Here is a 20,905-nt window from a genome sequence, read left to right as displayed (position 1 = left end):
TGACAGTTCAATGCTCTCTGATATGGTGGAGCAATGCGTAGATGTACCATTACGACTGTGTCGAAACTTGAAAGTTGCACACCATTACCAGCAGCTTTCCGCGGGTCTATTGGTGATGAGAAACAACATTGCCCTTCCTAGAACTCCAAAACAAAATGAATAGAAAAGATAATGGTGGTAATGGACACTGGTTATAGTTGAGCATGTCAGCGAGTAGGATGGGTTTCCCCAGTGCCCAGTCCCACCATTGTCTCTGCACGAGAATGGCCCCTTGATCATCCCAGAGTTCAATGGCTCCAACTTTGGCACAGGTGCCTTCAACTACCAAGGATCTAAACTCTTGATTCCTCCATGCTTTAATATGTTCCTTATAAGCTATTTCTTTAGGCAAGCATTCTGTCATTTGCAAGTTGAGTACCCAGCACAGTGACAGATGTGGCACTATCTATCCTTCTGAAAGTACCAGGCCACAGTGCAAATGGCCAGATTGAGCCCAGCATTTCTGTTTGCAACCTTTTACCCGAGAATGCTCCTATGGTAAATTAGAGGTGCTAAATAAATGCAGGGTTCTACAAAAGTCAAGCAGTTGTCGAAAGCACAAAATAACATTGCAACAAAACCACAACATTATGTCTTTATTGTTTTTATTTGTAGAATTAAATGATGATGCATGAAAGACGGTGTTCATACAGGATTGTGTTCACTTACTGAATCCATATATACATATTAAGAAAAAATAAAAATGGCTACTTGTGGTCTTACTATTACAGGGTCTGGAGCTCACTGACTTCATATCAAACAGATACAGACTGGGGCAGTTTCAGTCATTTGTTTAGTGAGATCTAGACCCACTTGTAGACTAAATTAGCTCATGTTTTGTTCTGAATATATAACGAAGTTGAGTATAGGTGCACCTGCACTTGCAAAGGCCAGGTAAGCCAGAAATGTTCTGATTTTAAAAACAATGAAAACACCAAGAATTAAAATTTTACAACTGCCACTTTCTTAAAATAAATCCTCTTTACGTGAAGCTCAGCCTGACAGCTAAAGCAGTCACGGGTATAAAAAAAGCTCAAAATCATGACTTGTCAATGAGGCCTTACCGCATTATACGATTTAGTTAAAACATTTACAGTATATTACCCTATGAAAAAATACAGCTTTGTTTCACAGCAAAATATCAACATATATCAGGATTTCAAACAATTAAATGGACAGTTTAGTTAATGGTACGCTGGTGTTTGGTTTCATAGTAGTTTGGTTAATGTAGATTCTTAGCAGGATATGCCTTTAGGAGAAGGAAAAGTAGGTAGACTTTCTCCCCCTGGAAAACAGAAACATTGATTTAGATACACGGCTCACTGCAACGATGCCAGCTGCTACTGTGTAGAGCTGCAAATGGATTGGACATTGTCGATTCAAGTCCGACTACAGATGCTTGAGTACAAGAACCCAGGCAGACAGTACTGGAGCCAATCTGTTAAACCTTTCCAATCCATTCAACTCGGATGTGAGGGAAGACAAATCTTTCCTTTATTCATTCCAGAGAAAGCCATCTTGGAATGCCTTGAATGTACGAAAATGATTGAATTGACCAAGAGTGTTGAAGGTAAGAATATTTAGAATTACTAAAGCAGTCACACAGCGCCCTGAGGCAGCAACTGTGGATTCTCTGTAAGGAGACTGGCCAAGTTGACTAATGGGTGTGGTGGTATCTGGTCTCTCAGCCATTCCATATGTGCCGTTCCCTCCTCATCCACGTGTGTTTTCTGTGCACGTTGCTCCTGGACGTGCAGCAGTGTCAGGTTTTGATTCAAAACTGACACTACGGCCAATCAGCTTCAGGAAGGAAGATGTGACATCCTCCGTTGTTTCGAGAATTTCATCTATTTTCTGGATGTGCTCTTGCAACAGTTACTGCAATTATATTTCAACACAATGGGCGGTGTCAGGTGGAGCCGCTCAACAGGGCAGGCTGCCTCATGGACATTTTCCACCTCAGTTGTTACATTCTGTTCCTGCCATCGAACTCAACCCATTACCCACCCCTGCTTGTAAAAGCCAACAGGAATTACCAGGCAACAATGCTTAGGAGTGGAGATAAAATGCTGGAAGTAACTCAGCGGGTCAGGCAGCCTCTCTGGAGAAAAGAACAGGTGACGTTTCAGGTCAGAACCCTTCTTCAGACTGAATCTGAATTTGAGTCTGAAGTAAGGTTCCAACCCAAAATGTCACCCATTCCTTCTGTCCAGAGATGCTGCCTGGCCCGCTGAGTTACTCCAGCATTTAGTGTCTACATTCTCTATAAACAAGTATCTGCACACAATGCTTGTGGGTGAACTTTCTCTTTAAAATATTCTTCACAACTGAACCAATAAGTATTGATGAAAGCTGGGATCAAACAAATCAATTCTTAGTTTAATCTTGCCACCAGTATATTTATCAAATTATCAAGTCGTCAAGTCATATTTATTTATATAGCACATTTAAAAAATAACTCTCGTTGGCCAAAGTGCTTTACATTGGTATAAGAATAGTATAACAAACAAACTACATACATATAGCCCTCAGAGGACGTCAAGAAAAGCTTGGGAGTACAGATGAGGTTTTAGTCGTGACTTAAAGGTCGATGGAGGAGGAGGATCGGGGTGATGTGGTCCCTTTTTCAGGTGTCCGTCAGGAGCCTTGCTGCAGCGTTTTGGACCAGTTGCAGGCGGGACAGGGAAGATTGACTGATGCCAGTGTAAAGGGAGTTGCAGTAATCTAGGCGCGAGGAGATAAACGTGTGGATGATCTTTTCAAGGTCATCAAACTGGAGGAATTGTTTTATTTTAGCTATTGTCCGAAGCTGAAAGAAGCTAGCTTTTACCATAGCATTGACTTGTTTGTTAAATTTCAGTGCTGAGTCAAAGGCAGCGGGTAAGGTTAAGCAGATTTGATTGGTTTTTGGGTTTCAGGGGGAGATAGAGTTGTGTATCGTCTGTGTAGCAATAGAAGGAAATGCCGTGCCTTTCAATGACTTGGCCTAAGGGGAGCATATACAGGGAGAAGAGAATGGGGCCAAGAATGGAACCTTGTGGAACCCCACAGCAGAGACTAGCTGGGGAGGAGAAAGAGTTGCCTATGTAAGTAGAGAAACGCCTACCTTTGAGGTAGGAGATGAACCAGCTCAGGGCAGTGCCATCAATACCAACCCCGTACTGGAGACGGTCAATTAGGATGGTGTGGTCGACAGTGTCAAATGCTGCGCTGAGGTCGTGAATGACGGTGGTGTGAGGTGTAAACTTCAAACACTACATTAAAAAGCTACAAAACAGGCAGGGTAAGAAAGCGAGAGCTGAAAGCTACAGGAAGATGAAATATGTATGAATCAACATGTGGCACAGCTGTTGGTGCTGCTGCCTCACAGCGCCAGAGACCCAGGTTCGATCCTGACCTCAGGTGCTGTCTCTTTGGAGTTTTCATTGTCACCGCGTTGGAAACAGAGCACCAGGAGGAAACTTATGTGGTCGCAATAAGAACATGCAAACTCCACACAGGCAGCAGTCGAGGTAAGGATTGCAACTGGGCCTCTGGCACTGTGAGGCAGCGGTTCTACCAGTTGTGGCACTATGCCGCCCCTACATCACAGGAAGAGGAAGAGCTACAGGGGAAAGCTTGTGTGAAGCATAAACAGCACACAAAGCAAAAGGCTTGTTTCTGTGTTGCTAAGTTCCTTGCCAATGGATCAACATGTCTTGTACATAACTATGACTGGTATGTGACCTGATTCTATAACTCTAATTTCCGCCAAATCTCTTGACGGTAGATTACAATCAAAGTAACTTGACTCACCTGGAACAGTCACTGCCACTCCAAATCGGCAAACACTGACATCGGTTTGGTCGAATGCATCTGCCACCGTTTAAACAGGGGGTTTGACACACCGCTAAGCAGAAGGCAGAAGTGACAACAGTTAAACGACATGAAGAATACAGTTGGCAACTAACACACAAACTGATAAATGATAAGCAACTGGTGCTGCTTGGTGCAGAGAAAATTGACTTGACACAAGCAGATGTTGGTGAAATAAACTTATGCCAATCATTGGCCATTTTGTAGGAACTGCCTCGGACTAATGGACAAGGCTGCACAAGGATGTTGAGGAAAGGAGTTCAAAATTAGGATGTGTTTTGATAGACCAAAAATGTCGATAATGTTTGGGATTGCAGGAAACTAATAACTAGTTACAGGTGATCAACAAAATATAAATTAGGGGAAATATGCTTGTGTGCTGCCTGAGACAAGAGTGGAAGCAGGTTCTATATAGACTTCCAATAGCACATGGATTAATACTTGAAAATGAAAGAAATTGTCGGGAGGAAGCAGGAGAGATGGATCAACTTTCCATCAGGTAGCTTTTTCAAAGAGCCCATGCACCAGCCAGTGTTCTTCTGCGCCTCAAGGTTCATTTAAAATTAATTTGCAATGCAATAAGTCAGAGCGTGGAGCAATCTTACCGTGATGACATCGTGAGCCAGTCCATCCCTGTGGGCAATCACATTGGTATGGTCCTGAACACAGGCCTCCATTCAAACAAGGCAGAATGCAGATTGCTGGAAAAGGGAAAGAAAGGCACGGTTGACATCACAAATATGCAGAAACCTGCCAGAACACATAGCCCAAGCATTCTTTTTAATTCAGCCAACTCTCAGAAATATATAATTCCTCGATATAACATGCCTTATTTCTTAGAATTGCTGCAATGAACTGCAGTCATGATTAAGAGCTGAGAGGTGGAAAAGGTGAGAAAATGTTTCGGAGTATCTAGCACATCAGAAAACATTGATAACAGGAGCGGAAAGATGGGAATTCAGTGACCTGGCAGCCTGCCCTCTTACCACCACCGATTAGAGGCGATGGTGGCATTGCCCTAAGATATTTGACCACCACTGCACCTGGCTGACAGCAGAGGAGGAGCTAATAGGAGTGGAAGAGGAAATGCAGATCAGTTTGGGAGATGCCAGTTAATCTCACCAACATTTAGATTACATAATGCAGAGGCCAGTGAATTGGCCATGCCTAAACCAGCCCTTGAAAGGAACTATCAGATAAGTCGCCCACTGCTCATTCCCCACAGCATTTGCTCTTCCTTTTGAACTATTCATCCATTATGAATACTATTGAATTCAATAGGTGTTATTGAATTCCACTTTCATTGCCATTTTCAGGCATCTCTTTTCAGATCACAACAGCTCACTGCTTTGACATTTTTCAAAATAATTGTTTACATCAAATTTGAGAACACTGAAATGTTCATTCAGCTCATGGCGGCGCATGAAAAAGATGGACTAGCTCTCCAAGCCCAATTGTTTCAGGCAAATATTTCTTCTGAATCAACATAATCAGAAACAGGCAAATTACCCCTCGGTGGGATAAATCTCACCTACCACTACTTCTAAGACATGCAGGAATCTGTGCCCTGGTGTATTAACCAAGATTTATGATTCAAACACCATAGAAAAGAAGCAAGTTATCTGGTCACTCTCATACTACTGTGCAAGAATTGTCCATTATGGTTCCATCCTTACAACAGGTTTGAAATGTATTTCCCTGGTGGTAACTCAATTCAGGGTGCTTTGAAAGAAGCCGCAGAAGTGCTTCTCCTTTTTACTGCATTTCACAGGGAAAATGAGTTAAGTTACTTTGTCAGACAGGATACAGGGAAGGTCGGAGACAGGATTTGCTGAGATGTACAACACAATGAGATCTATGACTGCTAAATCACAGCAAAGAGTAATAGTTCTTAAAAGAGGAACGGTTCTTTTCAATTTGTGGTACTGGAATGAATTTTGGGTGTGATTCCTGATGCAGTACGTCAGTCAGACATGCTTCTGGAAATTCAAAGAAGCATATTCTTTTCTTACCAAACATTTGCCTAAGGTAGCTACAGTAGTTGGTAGCTTGAAGAGACGGGGTGGGAGAGAACAGGGGATTAAAGTGGGGGAGATATCAGGGACTATGTCTAAACTAATTTAAACCTACCTGAAATGTTAATTTTACTTCTCTGCCCACAGACACATGAGCTGCTGATTAGTTCCAGCATTAACAGTTGATTGGAAGGAGAAAGATGGGCAGTCTGCATGTGACTATTATTAGAGTTAACTGCATTTTATATATGACTTCTAAATTGACAGGCAGTTGATATGGAGACCCAAGAGGTTGCAAATGCTGGAATCTTGAGTTAAAAACAAAGTGAAAGAAGAACTCATCAGGCCAGGCAGCAGCTGTGGAGGGAGATGGACAGAAAAGGTTTCATGTCTGGACCATTCTTCAAACCGATGATATGTCCCTGGCTGCAACAGTGCAGTCTCGCATTTGGTGCATCACTCCCTCGTGCAAGAGAATGTCATTCAGGCGATACCTACGTGTTTCACAGAGTCGCCCCATCCATCCTTCTGGGCAGCTGCAGGCGTTTGGTCTTCTGCAAATTCCTCCATTCTGGCAAGGAAACCTGCAAACCGCTGGAAGAGCAGAAACTGCAATTAATGTGATGCTCGGCGAAATTAAGAATTGGTTATATTCCAGTTTAATCATTATTCCACTGTTCTGAGTAGTACTGGAAATTGTAAGGATGTACATTTGTTTTTAGAACACAAGTTTCAGTAGGTCACTACCTTATGATGAAGTCTGTGAATCTAATAGCGACAGCCAAGTTAAAACAATGTTATTTTAGGTTTTTCACCTAAAAAAGTCACTGGTAGTATTTGTCAATATGTGTCTCACAAACAATATTATTCACATGAAACAGTTTACCCAGACGCTTTCACTTGCTGTAAGTGGGAGCAGCTTATGAAAATTGTAACTAAAGCATAAAACAATGATTATTCTATATTACTCTATATTAAAGTACAAGGAGACATAAAGAACTGCTTTGCCAGAAAAGCCACTGAGTGCTGGAATATCTCAGCAGGTCTTGCAACATCCTTAGCAAAAATGAATAGGTGTTTCGGGTCCTTCTTCAGACTGATTGTAATGGGAAGGATGAGGAGGAAAAAGAGCTGGAAGAGGGGTATAGGTTGGAAGTGAAACATGGATACAGGTGGGGGAGGGGGGTAGGGTTTGGGGGGTTGGTTAGCGGTTAGTTTGGACAAAGACCAAAGTTGTAACGCCAAAAATAGATATTCTGGGTTTATGAAGAGTGATAACAGAAAGCAAGGTCCTCTTTTCTGTCTTTCTCACCGTACCATATCCTGGCACCATTCATTGCATATGGTTTTGGAGGGGAAATAAAGGATTTGGACCTAATAATGTTCTCCCTTTCTATAATAATAATAATAATAATAATAAAAATAATAATATATTTTATTGTCATTGCACGTCAGTGCAACGAGATTTAGTATGCAACTTCCAACCGATGTAAAAGAAAAGTAAAATAAATAAATAAGCTGTGCGACGTGACCATCCGAGGGAGACAGTCCAGGGGGGTGGGGGGCACTCAGCAGGGCCGGTTCAGAGCCGCTATAGCTCTGGGAATAAAGCTGTTTCTGAGTCTGGAGGTTTGGGCGTAGAAGGCCTTGTAACGTCTGCCGGAGGGAAGTAGTTCGAACAGTCCGTTACAAGGGTGTGAGTAGTCTTTATGGATTCTGATGGCCTTCCTGAGGCACTGTGTGTGGTAGATGCCCTCCAAGGCTGGTAACTGCGTCCCAATAATCCTCTGCGCTCTGTGGACGACGCGCTGAAGAGCTCTCCTCTCCGCCTCCATGCAGCTGAGATACCACACAGAGATGCCATATGTTAATATGCTCTCTGTGGTGCAGCGGTAGAACGTTGTCAGCAGCTGTTGGAGCAGACCAGTCTTTTTTAATGTCCTCAGGAAGAACAGTCATTGCTGTGCCTTCTTGACTAGCGCAGCGGTGTTGGTGGACCATGTGAGGTCCTCTGAAATGCGAGTGCCCAGAAACTTAAAGCTGGACACTCTCTCCACACTTTCCCCGTAAATGGAGATTGGGGCGTATTCTCCATTATGGGACCTCCTGAAGTCAATAATCAGCTCCTTGGTCTTGGAGGTGTTTAGTGACAAGTTGTTGCGTGCGCACCAGTCCGCCAGGTTCTGCACCTCCGCTCTGTATTTTGTTTCATCACCGTCGGTGATCAGCCCAATCGCTATTGTGTCGTCTGCAAACTTCACGATGGTGTTGGTGTCGAATGCAGGAACACAGCCGTGAGTGAAGAGGGAGTAGAGCATGGGGCTCAGTACACAGCCCTGTGGTGTGCCGGTGCTCAGGGTGATAGTGGAGGACAGGTGCGGGCCCAGTCTCACTGCCTGCGGTCGCTCCGTCAGAAAGTTCAGGATCCAATCGCATATCGGCGAGCTGAGGCCTAGCTGGTGGAGTTTGGTGGTGAGCTTGGTGGGGATGACCATATTGAATGCAGAGCTATAGTCAATGAAGAGCATCCTCACGTACGTGCCCTGTCTGTCCAGGTGAGTCAGGACAGTGTGAAGAGCCAGAGAGATGGCATCCTCTGTTGATCTATTTGCCCTGTATGCAAATTGATGAGAGTCCAGTGAGGCAGGGATGCTGGATTTGATGTGGGAGAGGACCAGCCTTTCGAAGCACTTCATTGGGATTGGAGTTAGGGCAACCGGGCGGTAGTCGTTCAGGTTGGTGACTTTAGACTTTTTCGGCACCGGCACTATGGTGGCTGTTTATCGTGTGACCACTGTGACTTGATCCAGAAACCAATAATGAAAGCTCCTGATGTTGTGACACAGGCTGCCAATAGAGAGAGATTGCTTTAATGGCACTGATCCCATGGATCAGCATATCAATGTTGCTCTGGTTTGTGGGCAGCAGCCAATGTGTAAAATGTGCAGGCATAAGGAACTGCAGAAACTGGTTTATAAATAAGACCCAACATGCTGAAGTAACCCAGTAAGTGGTAGCAGCCCAGAAGGACATGGATAGATGATGTTTTGGGTCCATTTACTCCAGAAATGCTACCTCACCCTGTAAAATGTGCAGGTTTGGTTTTAATATCTCTTAGAGGAGGTACATCGAAATAACACTTTCATAAAACACGGATCTCCAAATTTTGATTGTCTTTTGCTGACACAAAATTTGGTGTCGGCACGAATCTCAATGTATGTTTAGTACACCATAAAAGTGTTCAATCCAACTTCTGAATACGAGAAAGAGAGAGGGAGGTGGTGGCTGGAAAGGAAGGAAGAAAGAGGCAGTAGGAAGAAAGAGAGAGCGAGAGAGAGATGCAACAGTTAAATAATGAATTGCAACCACCAAGCACTAGGCAGTTCAGTGCAGAAACTTTCACAACCTTGGCAAATGGGTGGAGTGCTCCAAGATCCGTTCTGCAGGCAGCTACATGTTCTGGCCCCATCGAGCATGTATCCACTGTAACAGGAGTACGTTGCTACATCTCCCACATGGTGTTGCACACCTCGTACAAACCCATTTGGGATTTGTACTGGGTCTCCACAGGATATCTCTAGTTTTTTTTTAAAAGGAAGAGAAAAGGATAATAATTACATGTATCTTCTTGAGGAATAAAACTACAGGCATTTTCACAGGGTATTTCAAGAACGGCAAAACATGCATTTAACTTGCTGCTGCTTGGTGGGATTCTACTATATTTCACGGTTGCCTTTCCTTCTACTGCGTTGACAACACTTCAAATGCAACACTCTTCTCAAAGTTGTCTCAAAAATGGTGTAAAAGCAGTCATTTTATTTGTGATTTTAGTTAATTGGCATTGTCTAATATATTTTTTATTCTTGATCCTAAACCATGTATTGTGCTTTTGTAAGTAATTCACTGTGCTTTTGCAAGTAATTTATTGTGCTTTTGTATGCAACTTATTCTATGTAATGTCTTGTCTTTTATCTGGGCATTGAGTCTGTAATAAAAAGTAAGTAAAGTGTATAGATTCCATTGCATAACTTGGATTGCAAAACACAAGATGGAAAAAAAAAGGAACTGCTCTGTTGCAAGCTCAAAATTATAAACAAATAGTTTTGGAAATACTCAATAGGTCAGGCTTTATTGGTAGAAATGGTAAAGGCTTCATTGGTGGAAAGGAAACTATAGGTAATGTTTTAGGTCTGTGACCCACTGAGTTTTCCAGCATTTTTGTATGTCCTCTGAATTACAATCTTCCACTGTCAGATGACCCGGAACGTGAGTTTAGACTGGTTCTACAGGTATAGCAAGTGAGAAGGATAGGTATGGGCGGTGACAGGCTAATTGAAAGGACTGGGGACAGAAAGGAGCCAAAGGCATTCTCAACAGGCAATACAATTATTGCATTAACAGTCATAGCAACAGTCAAAGCAATCCGCCAGTATGTATTCATCAGAACTACAGAGGATGAAGACAACCAAAACATCATGAAACATCACCCTTACATAAGACCGGGATACACTTGCACAGACTGTAATTACAAAGAAATACACATACTGCATGCCCTAAGCATCCTTTCTGCCCCCAACTGACACTATTTCTTCTCCACCAAATCCACTTACTGCCTTGCTCTGATGCCTCTGTCATTTGCTTTACAGCCTGGCGCAAACTCTGTCCACGAATTCCTAGCTCTCCAAATAGCGACGTGGCCGATCTCGCTATGAAACCTCTACAACTCACCTCTACCGGACGTGCTCTTGCTCTCCATCTTTGCTGCTCAACTTCTGCTGCCAACTATACATATCTAAGCCTTTTCCTTTCATAAGCCTCATCCACTAAGTTCTCCCAAGGCACCATCAGTTCTATAAAATACACTATCTGTTGACGAACTGACCATAACAATCTATCAGGCCTCAAACTAATGGTAATTATATCCTGCGGAACAACAAGCTTTCCTCCTAAATCTACCTGCATCTCCCAATCATTGGCTCCTCTTAACTGGCTTGACTCATACCTATCTGCAAACTTCCCTCCTCTACCTTTCTCTCCGTCACGGACAAAATGATTCGCTACAGTCCTAATCTTGATGCCTACTGAATTCACCTGTACTCTCCTCCTCTCAATTGCTGCAGCTATGCACTTCAATACCTGATTATGCCGCCAAATATGCTGACCCTGAGAAAGACTTTTCCTACATCCTGATAAAATATACCTCAACATTGCCTCCTCTGAACACAAGGGACATGCCAGGTCCCCACCTACCCATTGTTTGAGGTTCTGCAGTGATGACAGCATATCATAAATAGCCCTTAAAAGGAAACTTCCATGTGCTGCCTCCATGTGCTGCCTCCATGCACCATAGGTCCCTCCAGCTAATCCTCCTCCTTTCTACACTTTCCCAGTTCATCCACCGTCCCTGCTTAACCTGAGCTACTGCCCTTACACATCTCGTTGCTTCCTCCTGACGACGTACCTGCTCTACAACCAATTTCCTCCTGTCTGTTGGACCTGCCTTACTCCACAATGCTTTCCCTGTGCTCAGTCCTAAGCCTCCTCTCCCTTGCTGCATGCTACCAACAATGAATGTATGCCAATGTAGAGCTGCTTGTGCTTTTTCTACTGCCAGCTTTGAGTTCCACTTCCTCCCTCTCGTTACGCAACACCAGATTACTAACTAAAGAATCCTTTTTACTCCCTGATAATTGCAACTCTAACCTCTAGCACACTTAAACTCCTCTGTTAGGCTAGACAATGGTAAATGATTAATACCTTTCCCATATAAAGCCACATTACTAACACACCGTGGAACTCCTAACCATTTCCTAATATATGAACTAACCAATCTTTCCACCTTAGAAATTGGCACCTCATATACTGTCGATGGCCACATCAACCAAGGGAATAGCCCAAATTGCAAATACCACCACTTTAACTTGCCTGGAAGCCATGACTTCCCTATTCTTTCTGACCCATCAGTAACCCTAACTTCTCTATTCTTTCTAACCCAATGCCCTTTCTAAGTTGCTGAACCTGTTCAGTGTCATCCAACTTCCTGCTGTTCCCCCTACCCAAACTTTTAACCGGTTTCTCCATTATAGACAGGATTTCTTCTACACAGAACCTTTTCTCTACGACCTTTCCTCTTGCCAAAGAAATACTCCATGATTTACTAGGCTTAATATCAATCTAGCCCATCAAAGATTATCATTTAACTTCTCTAACAAACTTCTTGTACAAGCTACTGTTGTGGTCACCAAGGTCATATTATCCATATAGGCCCTAATTGGAGGGAGGCGCAGTCTGTCCTGCCATCTCTCCCCAATGATGACCCACTGTGATGCTCTAATCACGAGCTCCATCGCCGTTGTAAATGCTGACGGGGATATAGTACACTCTGTTATAATGCCCATCTCTAGTCTCTACCATGCTGCCGAGAGGTCTGCTGTACTAAAACACATTTGGACATCTTGGAAATATGTCACTAAATTTACTATTGATCCTGGAACTCTAAAGAAATCAAAAGCACTCCAACTAAGACTATATGGCACAGATCTAAACGCATTTGCCAGGTTCAAAAACATTACATGCAACTCTCAAGCTTGGCTGTCTAAATCTGGTGCCATATTACACTAATGTGTTCCAAACCACCTGCGAAACCTGCGATTCTTGCTTTCTGCACTGTGGTGTCCATTAACCTGTTTCTTTCTAAATAACATGCCAGCTTCTGTGCCACTGTGCTAAAGAAAATCTTGCCATCTACATTTAGGAGACATATAGGCCTAAACTGACTTAACTGAAGATTCTTTCTCCTTTGGAATGAAAATTCCCCCAGCTCTACACCAAACCCTTTGTATGACCTGCTTCTCCCAAACTATACACAAGAGCCTCCCCAAGAATCTAAGCACATCAGGTGTACTTTTATATACCCGGAAAGGGACTCCATTCGGCCCTGGGGTCGAATAAGCCTTTGCACACCTTATTACGGCTTCCACTTCCTTCCACTTTGGTGGCAAAACATCTAACATACTCCATCTCTCCTATATCTGGAGGGAAACCCATTCCCCTTTTATTTTCTGGATCAGAGTATGTCTTTTTTAAATAGTCTTCCAACTCTTCTTTTGAAACTTAAAGGGCCTGTCCCACGAGCATGGTGGGCCCCCGCTTCTGGTTTGTGCTAATCCTACTCGTAGTCTTTTCCATTCTATGGTCTGTAGTCGGATAATCCACCTGCGAGTCATCTTCTGCCCCAGCACTCGCAGACTCGAGGAATATCTTCTTTTATTTGTCGTAGCTTTTTAGAGGTGCAGTGAGACTGTTTACAATCCATGCCACTGCTGCAATAAGGTGCTAACCCATAATAGCTTAGGCAGGTCTAATCCCTCCTGCCAGCTGTCTTTGCAAACTTTCACGTGGACACAGCAGTCACTAGCTGGGCAAGATGTTAAATTACACTTAAAACACAAAGTACTTGTGATATAACTCCAGGATAGCACTCAACTAGGAAAGCTAAGCCCAAAACCAAAGTCTTATCTAACTAAATACACCAACTTACAATAAATGACTCAATACACAAAAAAAACCCAGCTGCCTACATATTAATTAGCTCTTAATAAAATAATCCTGTAGATGCAAGTATATCATTGGGGTTATCAAGTGGGCACCTCCCTTCATTTGTGTTTAGAGATATCGCATGGAAACCGACCCTTTGGCCCACCGAGTCCACGTCAACCATTGCAGATGTAGCAGATGACCAAAAGCTTGGTAAAATAGATAAACTTTAAGGAGCTTCTTCAAGAAGTGAGAAATGGATGAAGGGACTGCAGAGCGGTGGTCATTGTGTCCTGAATTAGAGTTGTATAAATATTTTAGATGGTTTTGGCTTTTGGAGGGTGAGAGGGAAATGGGCCAGTGAGTTCATGGAAGGATTTGAAAACAATTATGGCAATTGATAATGGAGGGCAGTGAGAACTTCGAAGGATGTAAAAGAGAGAATATGAGGTAATGCCTTTGTTAAACGGTAAGACCCGTTGATCACAAAAACACTTTGCTTAAATGGGCAATGGAAGCAAATTCAACATGTAGGCTGGAAAGGACACTGCTAAGTGCTGAGATGGGAGAAATATTGCAGAATCATATGGATTAATCAGACAGTTACATTATACAGTCGATCACAATATGTTTCCAACAAGCCAAATAAAATGCATCTCTTCACTCACTCTCACAGGTGGCAGTGATTGGACTCCATGTCAGGTCAGGACTACACATCATGACCGAGTTCCCATGTAGTTGATAACCTTTCTGGCACTCAATGGTCACTTTGTGGTTGACATAGAAAACGCCCTCTGGAAGGATGACACCTTCAGGAATGTTGGGGGGAGCCGGGCACTGCTTTGCTGTTAAAAAGGAGCAATTTATATCATCATGTCACATGATTATATCACTCTTGCTTACTGTCAAAATACAATGATATTCCACCACATATTCCAGCTAATTGATTCCAGTTGAATCAGTGAAGGACTCTGACAATGGAACAATTGCTCTAAAACCAGGGAACACGTTGGAAAAATGTTGTATCCTCTGGCAGGAAAAGAGTGTAGAATTAGTGATCACAAACTCAACGTATTTCAGAGAAATTTATTTACATGGAGGGACTATATATGATTGTAATTCTCTATCCTACCAGTCTGTGGGTATTAAATAGTTGAATACATTCAAGACTGAAAGCTAAATATGGCAAAGGATGTAACTCTGAAATTAAAGAAAAATATTTGTTAAGTTAGGGTGTCTGTGGATTGGAATTTTTTTTTTTTACATTCTTTCGGGTCAGTGAACTTTCTTCAATAAAAGTCCAGTAGGTTTCTGAATGCAAAAGAAGTCAAGACTGGAAAGTATGGTGAGTGAATTATTTATTATCTGTTCCATCAGATGGTGGAGTAGTTTCAAGGTGGTTTTGTCCATCTCCTATTTTTATTGATTAAGGTTTCCATCAATTAAAGTAATATCATCAAGAACTCCAGAGAGACTAACCCCTCTCAGCCAGCACCACCACTTAGTGTGTCATTCTATCCCTCTTGTTCTGTCTCCATCACTGGCATTCTCTTTGTTAACCTGCCCCTTGCCCCTTCCCTTCAATTTAGAGTAAGTTTCATTTCTAATTTTTCCTCAGACATGTCACCTGGGACATTTAACCATCAATTCTCATGCAACCTTTGTTCCAGGATTGTATCATGGGATATCAGAACAATTACTTTTCCCTCTTTTAATTTTTTGAAGAAAGAAGTTATTTTTGCAGATTTCCAGAACGATCCCTGGAACCAAAATGAAAGACAATCCATCGCCCTGGGCAGCATGCAAAACAAAGCTTTTCATTGTACCTCGGTACATATGACAATAATAAGCCTAAAACTAAACTACCCCATTAGCCATTTCTTTTAAGAACCTTGGAAGAAGTTCATCAGGACCTGGAGAGCTGCCAACCCACAGCTCCAGTGATTTGTTCAGTACACTTCACTGGTGATTATAATTTATCCAGAGTACCTCCCTTCCTTCCAATTCACAATTTATTGCTATTTCTGGAAAAGATCAAGATGGAGGTCAGATAGCTGGCCTTCGCGAGAAAAGATTTATCTTTTGAAGATAAGGATATCGAACAGAAATCTATATCAGTTATTATGATTCATTTCCAGAAATTAGGCCATAAATTTTACAGAACCAAAACAGTTCAGTACCTCAGTATTCAGTATTCAGTATCTACGACCAACACCACAGCAGTGATCAAAAGAGCTCAGCAGCGGCTCCACCCTCTCCGGAGACTAAGGAAAGCAAGTCTCCCTACTGCTCATCTAAGGACCTTCTACAGGGGCACCATCGAGAGTATATTGACCTATGGCATCACTTCCTGGTTTGGGAGCTGCAAGGCTTATGAGCAAAACCAACTCAACAGGATAGTGAAGACAGCCAGCAGGATCATTGGTGCCCCACTCCCTTTCCTGTTGGAGATCTATCAGAAGCGGAGCATCAGCAGAGCCATCTCCATTATCAATTACCCCTATCATCCATCACACCACATCTTCTCCATTCTGCCATCTGGGAAGAGGTACAGGAGCATCAGCTGCAAAACCAGCAGGATGCTACACAGCTTCTTCCCACAGGCAATAAGACTGGTTAACGGACTGAGTCCCCTCCCCATATACCATACACCAACACATTCAACCTCGCCCATACTTTGACAGCTAGGCACCTGTCAAAGCAAAGCCACTGTCGGTCGGAATGTCTGTTTTTATTTTATTGTAAATTTTAGGCCTACTTTCTGTTTTTAGATATGGTAATTTTAATTTTTTTAAAGCTCTATGTATTTATCCTGTTTTTATTAACTACACTGAATGGAAACTGATCAAGAAACGTTTTTTTCGTTTCATCTGTGCATGCAAGTACTCAGTTAAAATGATATAAAATAAATACTGAACTGATACTGTACTGAAATTGGGCCATAAATTTTACAGAACCAAAACGTTGCATAACATTGAACTGCTCAGACCCTTCCGCCCATAATGTCTGTTTTGAACAAGATGCCAAGTTAAATTTCCTGTCTGCATGTGATACATATTCCCCCATTTCCCGCATATATCGGTCTATCTAAAAGCCTCAGAAATGCCACTGTCGTATATGCCTCCACCATGACCCTTGGCATCACATTTCAGGCACCTAGCACACATGTAAAAATCTTTTCCCACACGTCTCTTTAAACTTTGTCCCTCTCACATTATAGCTATGCCCTCAAGACTTTGACATCTAACCTGGTTAAAAGGTTTTGATTGTCTACCCTTTCTATGCCTCTCATAATTTTATAAGGTTTCCCGTCAGTCTCTGAGTATTAAGAGCAAACAATCTTGGTCTGTCCAACCTTTCCATATAGCTAATCCAGGCAGCATTCTGGTAAATATCTTTTGCATCCTCACCAAAGCCTCCACATCCTTCCTGCAATGGATCAACCAGAATGCACAATACTCCAATTGCTGATTTGCTTGGAGATTTGCTTGGAGGTTGCAGATTGTGGGACAACATGGGGAATGTGGTAGGGTGCTACAGTGAGAATCAGTGAGAGCTTCAGGTTGATCAGGCTGGTTAGAGTCCACAGTGTCAGCAGCACTGGGAGTTGGTTGGGGTCCCTTCATGCTAGGATTGGGGTTTGGTACTAGTTGGACGAGCAATCGGTCTTTAATTAAACACTGGGCTCCCTGAAGTAGACGATGAAGAGAGAGTATTTGCAAACAATAAGAAACTAAACTGCTCAATGTGACAAACGATGAATGCCTCAAACTCACTGAACCAGGCATATATATATAAATCAACAAACAAATATATATATATACTGAACTTTTTTTGTCGATGATCATAGTATCTATAGAGTACCATGTCTACATATCTGTTGTGCTGCTGCAAGTAAGAATTTCATTTTTCTCTTTTGGGACATCTGACAATAAAACACACTTGACTCTTGGGTGTGAAAGAGAGGAACTTGTGAGCACTGCACCATAACAGCCCAAAACACCGCCCAATGTTCTGGGAAATATTCTATCAATTTACATATACATTAGAGTGTAGATCAGAATTTTTAAGACTATGTGTCAGGATTGTTTGCAGAAAAGTATTAGGGAACAATGCTTGAAAGAAAATCCTGTGTTGCTGCCAGGCAGGTATTTTTGGGAGTAAACAAACCCTATAAACAACCACCGTAACTATGGTCCAATAACAATAGGGCAATAATGACAAGGAAGAAATATTCACCTTTGTTCAGTCAGCTATAGATGCTCTGGGCTATTGCTGTCTAACTTATTTGTTTTCCCTGATCTCTTTGATCTCTCTTTACTCGCCCTGGCTGTTTTAAAGAAGCTAACAACTCATCCTCCCAGCTGCTACAAGCAGAATGCAACAATTTCAGCTAATCTACACTTCCAGTCTTGTCTCTCAGATTTCCTGCACTCAGGGTTGTTTTCTCTTCTAGTTTCTTAGGTTGAATTCATCTCCAATGAAACCCACCGAGAGATCCTTTTTGTTACCTAGTAACCTTTACTGTTCTCTAATTCAACCAGCATCCCCGCCACTTGTGTCATTCAATCTAGACTGAAGAAAGATCCTGACCCAAATTATTATCCATTCCGTTCCTCCACAGATGCTGTCTTACTAGCTTCTTCCAGCTTTTTGATTTTGCTTACTCAATTCATCCTGGTCTACCCTCTATCACAGGCCTTCCCTTTTGCTCTCTGCATTGTTTTATTTTTTACTTTTCTCAGTTCCGATCATAGCTGATGTGAGAACTCGATTGATTTCCCCCTTGTCAGATGTTGCCTGACCTGCTGTCCATTTCATTTATTTTGGAGAAAGGATAATTGAGGATGGAACGAGCTAGTAAACAACTCTGTGTTTTGTGATGTCACTCACTTTGTTTGGGGATTCTGCCACTTCATGCAGAGATCAGCCTTGATTTTGTAATGCACATTGGTACTTGGAAACCCATAGCATAGTGATTAAAGTGTTCTCTAAGAAAAAACTTGACTGCATCAGCGATTGCTATGTCTGGTTACTGAGGGAGGTTACAGAGAAACTATTTTATTTTCCCTTGACTATTTTTTTGCAAGAAGCTTTTTTTCTGCTTGTAAATTTCCAAAGTGACTTTTAACTACTTTACATCCCGGTTGAAATCATGTTATAATCAATTATGAAATTTGTTATCCTCTACCTCCACCAGTCATCTGCAAATATTTAAGTTCCATTGGGTACAGAAGACCTCTCCTGCTGCTCCATTCATCAAGCTTTCCCCTGTTGGCTTTGTTCTATGCTTACCCAATGCTTCGGAGATGGTACTTTCACCATCCCGTGTGGCCAGTAATTTAGCAAAACAATGAAACAAACTGGCACCAAGACACACAAGAACACAACTTCCCATTGGATTAGACAATGTAAATGGGTGACCTACACTTACCTTTACACTATTCCAGACGTTACATGAAGAATCCCTGCCCCACCTCATGAGAAGTATGTGTCGCCATAAAGCAGATGGCATTCAAGATAATCGATTGATTAATCAGCTGACTATCACTGAAAAGCAGCCTTATATTGGGTAGTTAGCACTAATTGGAAAACCTTGGTCAACCGGTTTCTTTTTGTTGATGAAGTATGTGATTTCTTCCATTTCATAACACCTATTTAAGTATGTGGTTTGTTCCATTTCATACCACTTATATAAACCCTAGCAAGGTATCATCCATGAAGTGGTGCTGCTATAATTGTGTTTCCATACCACAAATGGGATTTAATGCGATTGATGATTGAAGGAACACTTTTACATATTACTCAAGCCACATTGGTTGTAACATGAGTTTGACCGGCACAAAAAAAAGCTTCTTGCAAAAAAACTGTAACCTCCCACAGAAACTAGACACTATTGTCTTGTAAGAACTCAGCTGGCATCACTGCAGGCAGTCGTTGAAATTGGCAAGCAATTGCTTCTATTGACACTTATGCAACAGACCCTACTAAAAAATGTAACAAACAACCTTTAGTATTTTTTGCTTGCAGGAAGAAATATAAGCATATAACTATTAAAAATATCTATAGTTTCAAAAATCCTGTGGGGAAAGAAACATTTTGTTATTGTGAATCCAAATATTTCTGGCCCCTAACTCTTTTCCCCCCCCATTAACGCAACCATATTCCCAACAGGGGTTCCTTAGGAATGCAACTATCGTTTCATAGCAAAACTACTTGTAATGTTATCAGGAATTCTACTTCAAGATTAGGCAAGGAGATAGAAGAAGCTTTAGTGTTAGTTACCCTCGCAGTAGGGAAAAGGTTGGCTCCACGTCCTGTTAGCAAGGCAGGTGATGTTCTGCAGTCCAATGAGATGGTAACCAAAGTTACAAACAAAGCTGATGTTGCTCATGTATGTGTCTTCTATTCCAATGGTCAATGCATTTTCTACCAATGGACTTGGCTCACATACGACTCCTAAAAAGCAAAACTCAATTTTTGGAGGTCATATACATTATATGAAGAAAGATTTGCCTTTCAATAGAGGTCACAGCAAGGCTGGAAGTCATTCCAGAGATCTTTAAAACCAAACAACTTTTAAAATGTTGTAATGTTCTGGGGGAATGTCCGGAAGGTTGGCATACGTTAAAGTTTCAGGGGCAAAGATTCAACAGGAACCTGAGGGGCAACTTATTCACACAGAGGGTAGTGGATATATGGAACAATTTTCCAGTGGAGGTAGTTGAGTATTATAACAACATTTAAAAGACATTTGGACAGGAAATGTTTAAAGAGATAGGAGTCAAATGTGGGCAGGTGGGACCAGCATAGATGGTCATTTTGGTCGGCATGGACAAATTGGGCTGAAGGGGCTGCTTCTATGATCTATGACTCTCCCCAACAGTTAGATAAGTGTTCAAATATTTTAGTTGACTGAGGGAATAATATTGGTGAGTACATTATGCATAGAATTTGCTTCAAAATATCGTGACCACATTTTGTATATCACGTGAGGATATACCTGCCACACCTTAATATCATGTGAAGGATAGCACTTCTTCAGAACTGTACTGGAATGTCAGCCTAGATTACTGCGCTTGTTTCTTTGAACTGAGGTATTTTGAGCCTTGATCTGCTGCCCCACCCAACAGTTTGCATGACTATATCTGTTAAAAGTTCACTCATTTCAATTAAAAAAATGTTAAACATAGAAAACATAGAAACATAGAAACATAGAAATTAGGTGCAGGTGTAGGCCATTCGGCCCTTCGAGCCTGCACCGCCATTTAATATGATCATGGCTGATCATCCAACTCAGTATCCTCCATTGTACCTGCCTTCTCTCCATACCCTCTGATCCCCTTGGCACACAAGGGCCACATCTACACTCCCTCTTAAATATAGCCAATGAACTGGCCTCAACTACCCTCTGTGGCAGAGAGTTCCAGAGATTCACCACTCTCTGTGTGAAACTCAGT

General features: G+C 42.0%; 1 protein-coding gene across 1 annotated transcript in view; it reads right to left on the bottom strand.

The window, feature by feature from the left end:
* Nucleotides 1–607: 607 nt before the first annotated feature.
* svep1 (sushi, von Willebrand factor type A, EGF and pentraxin domain containing 1) overlaps nt 608–20,905 on the bottom strand; it is a 161,374-nt gene continuing 141,076 nt past the window's right edge. Inside the window, exons 42-48 of the mRNA XM_055630810.1 lie at nt 19,731–19,904; nt 14,114–14,290; nt 9,316–9,486; nt 6,408–6,503; nt 4,500–4,595; nt 3,835–3,928; nt 608–1,324 (exon numbers count right to left, since the gene is read on the bottom strand). Of these exons, the coding sequence (XP_055486785.1) occupies nt 1,291–1,324; nt 3,835–3,928; nt 4,500–4,595; nt 6,408–6,503; nt 9,316–9,486; nt 14,114–14,290; nt 19,731–19,904 (842 nt within the window). The 3' untranslated portion in view covers nt 608–1,290. The remainder of the gene's footprint in view (nt 1,325–3,834; nt 3,929–4,499; nt 4,596–6,407; nt 6,504–9,315; nt 9,487–14,113; nt 14,291–19,730; nt 19,905–20,905) is intronic.

Source organism: Leucoraja erinacea, chromosome 3 (genome assembly GCF_028641065.1).
Source record: "Leucoraja erinacea ecotype New England chromosome 3, Leri_hhj_1, whole genome shotgun sequence".
Taxonomy (NCBI): domain Eukaryota; kingdom Metazoa; phylum Chordata; class Chondrichthyes; order Rajiformes; family Rajidae; genus Leucoraja; species Leucoraja erinaceus.
The sequence above is the reverse complement of the archived record's forward strand: the minus strand, read 5'-3'. Positions and strand labels throughout refer to the sequence as shown.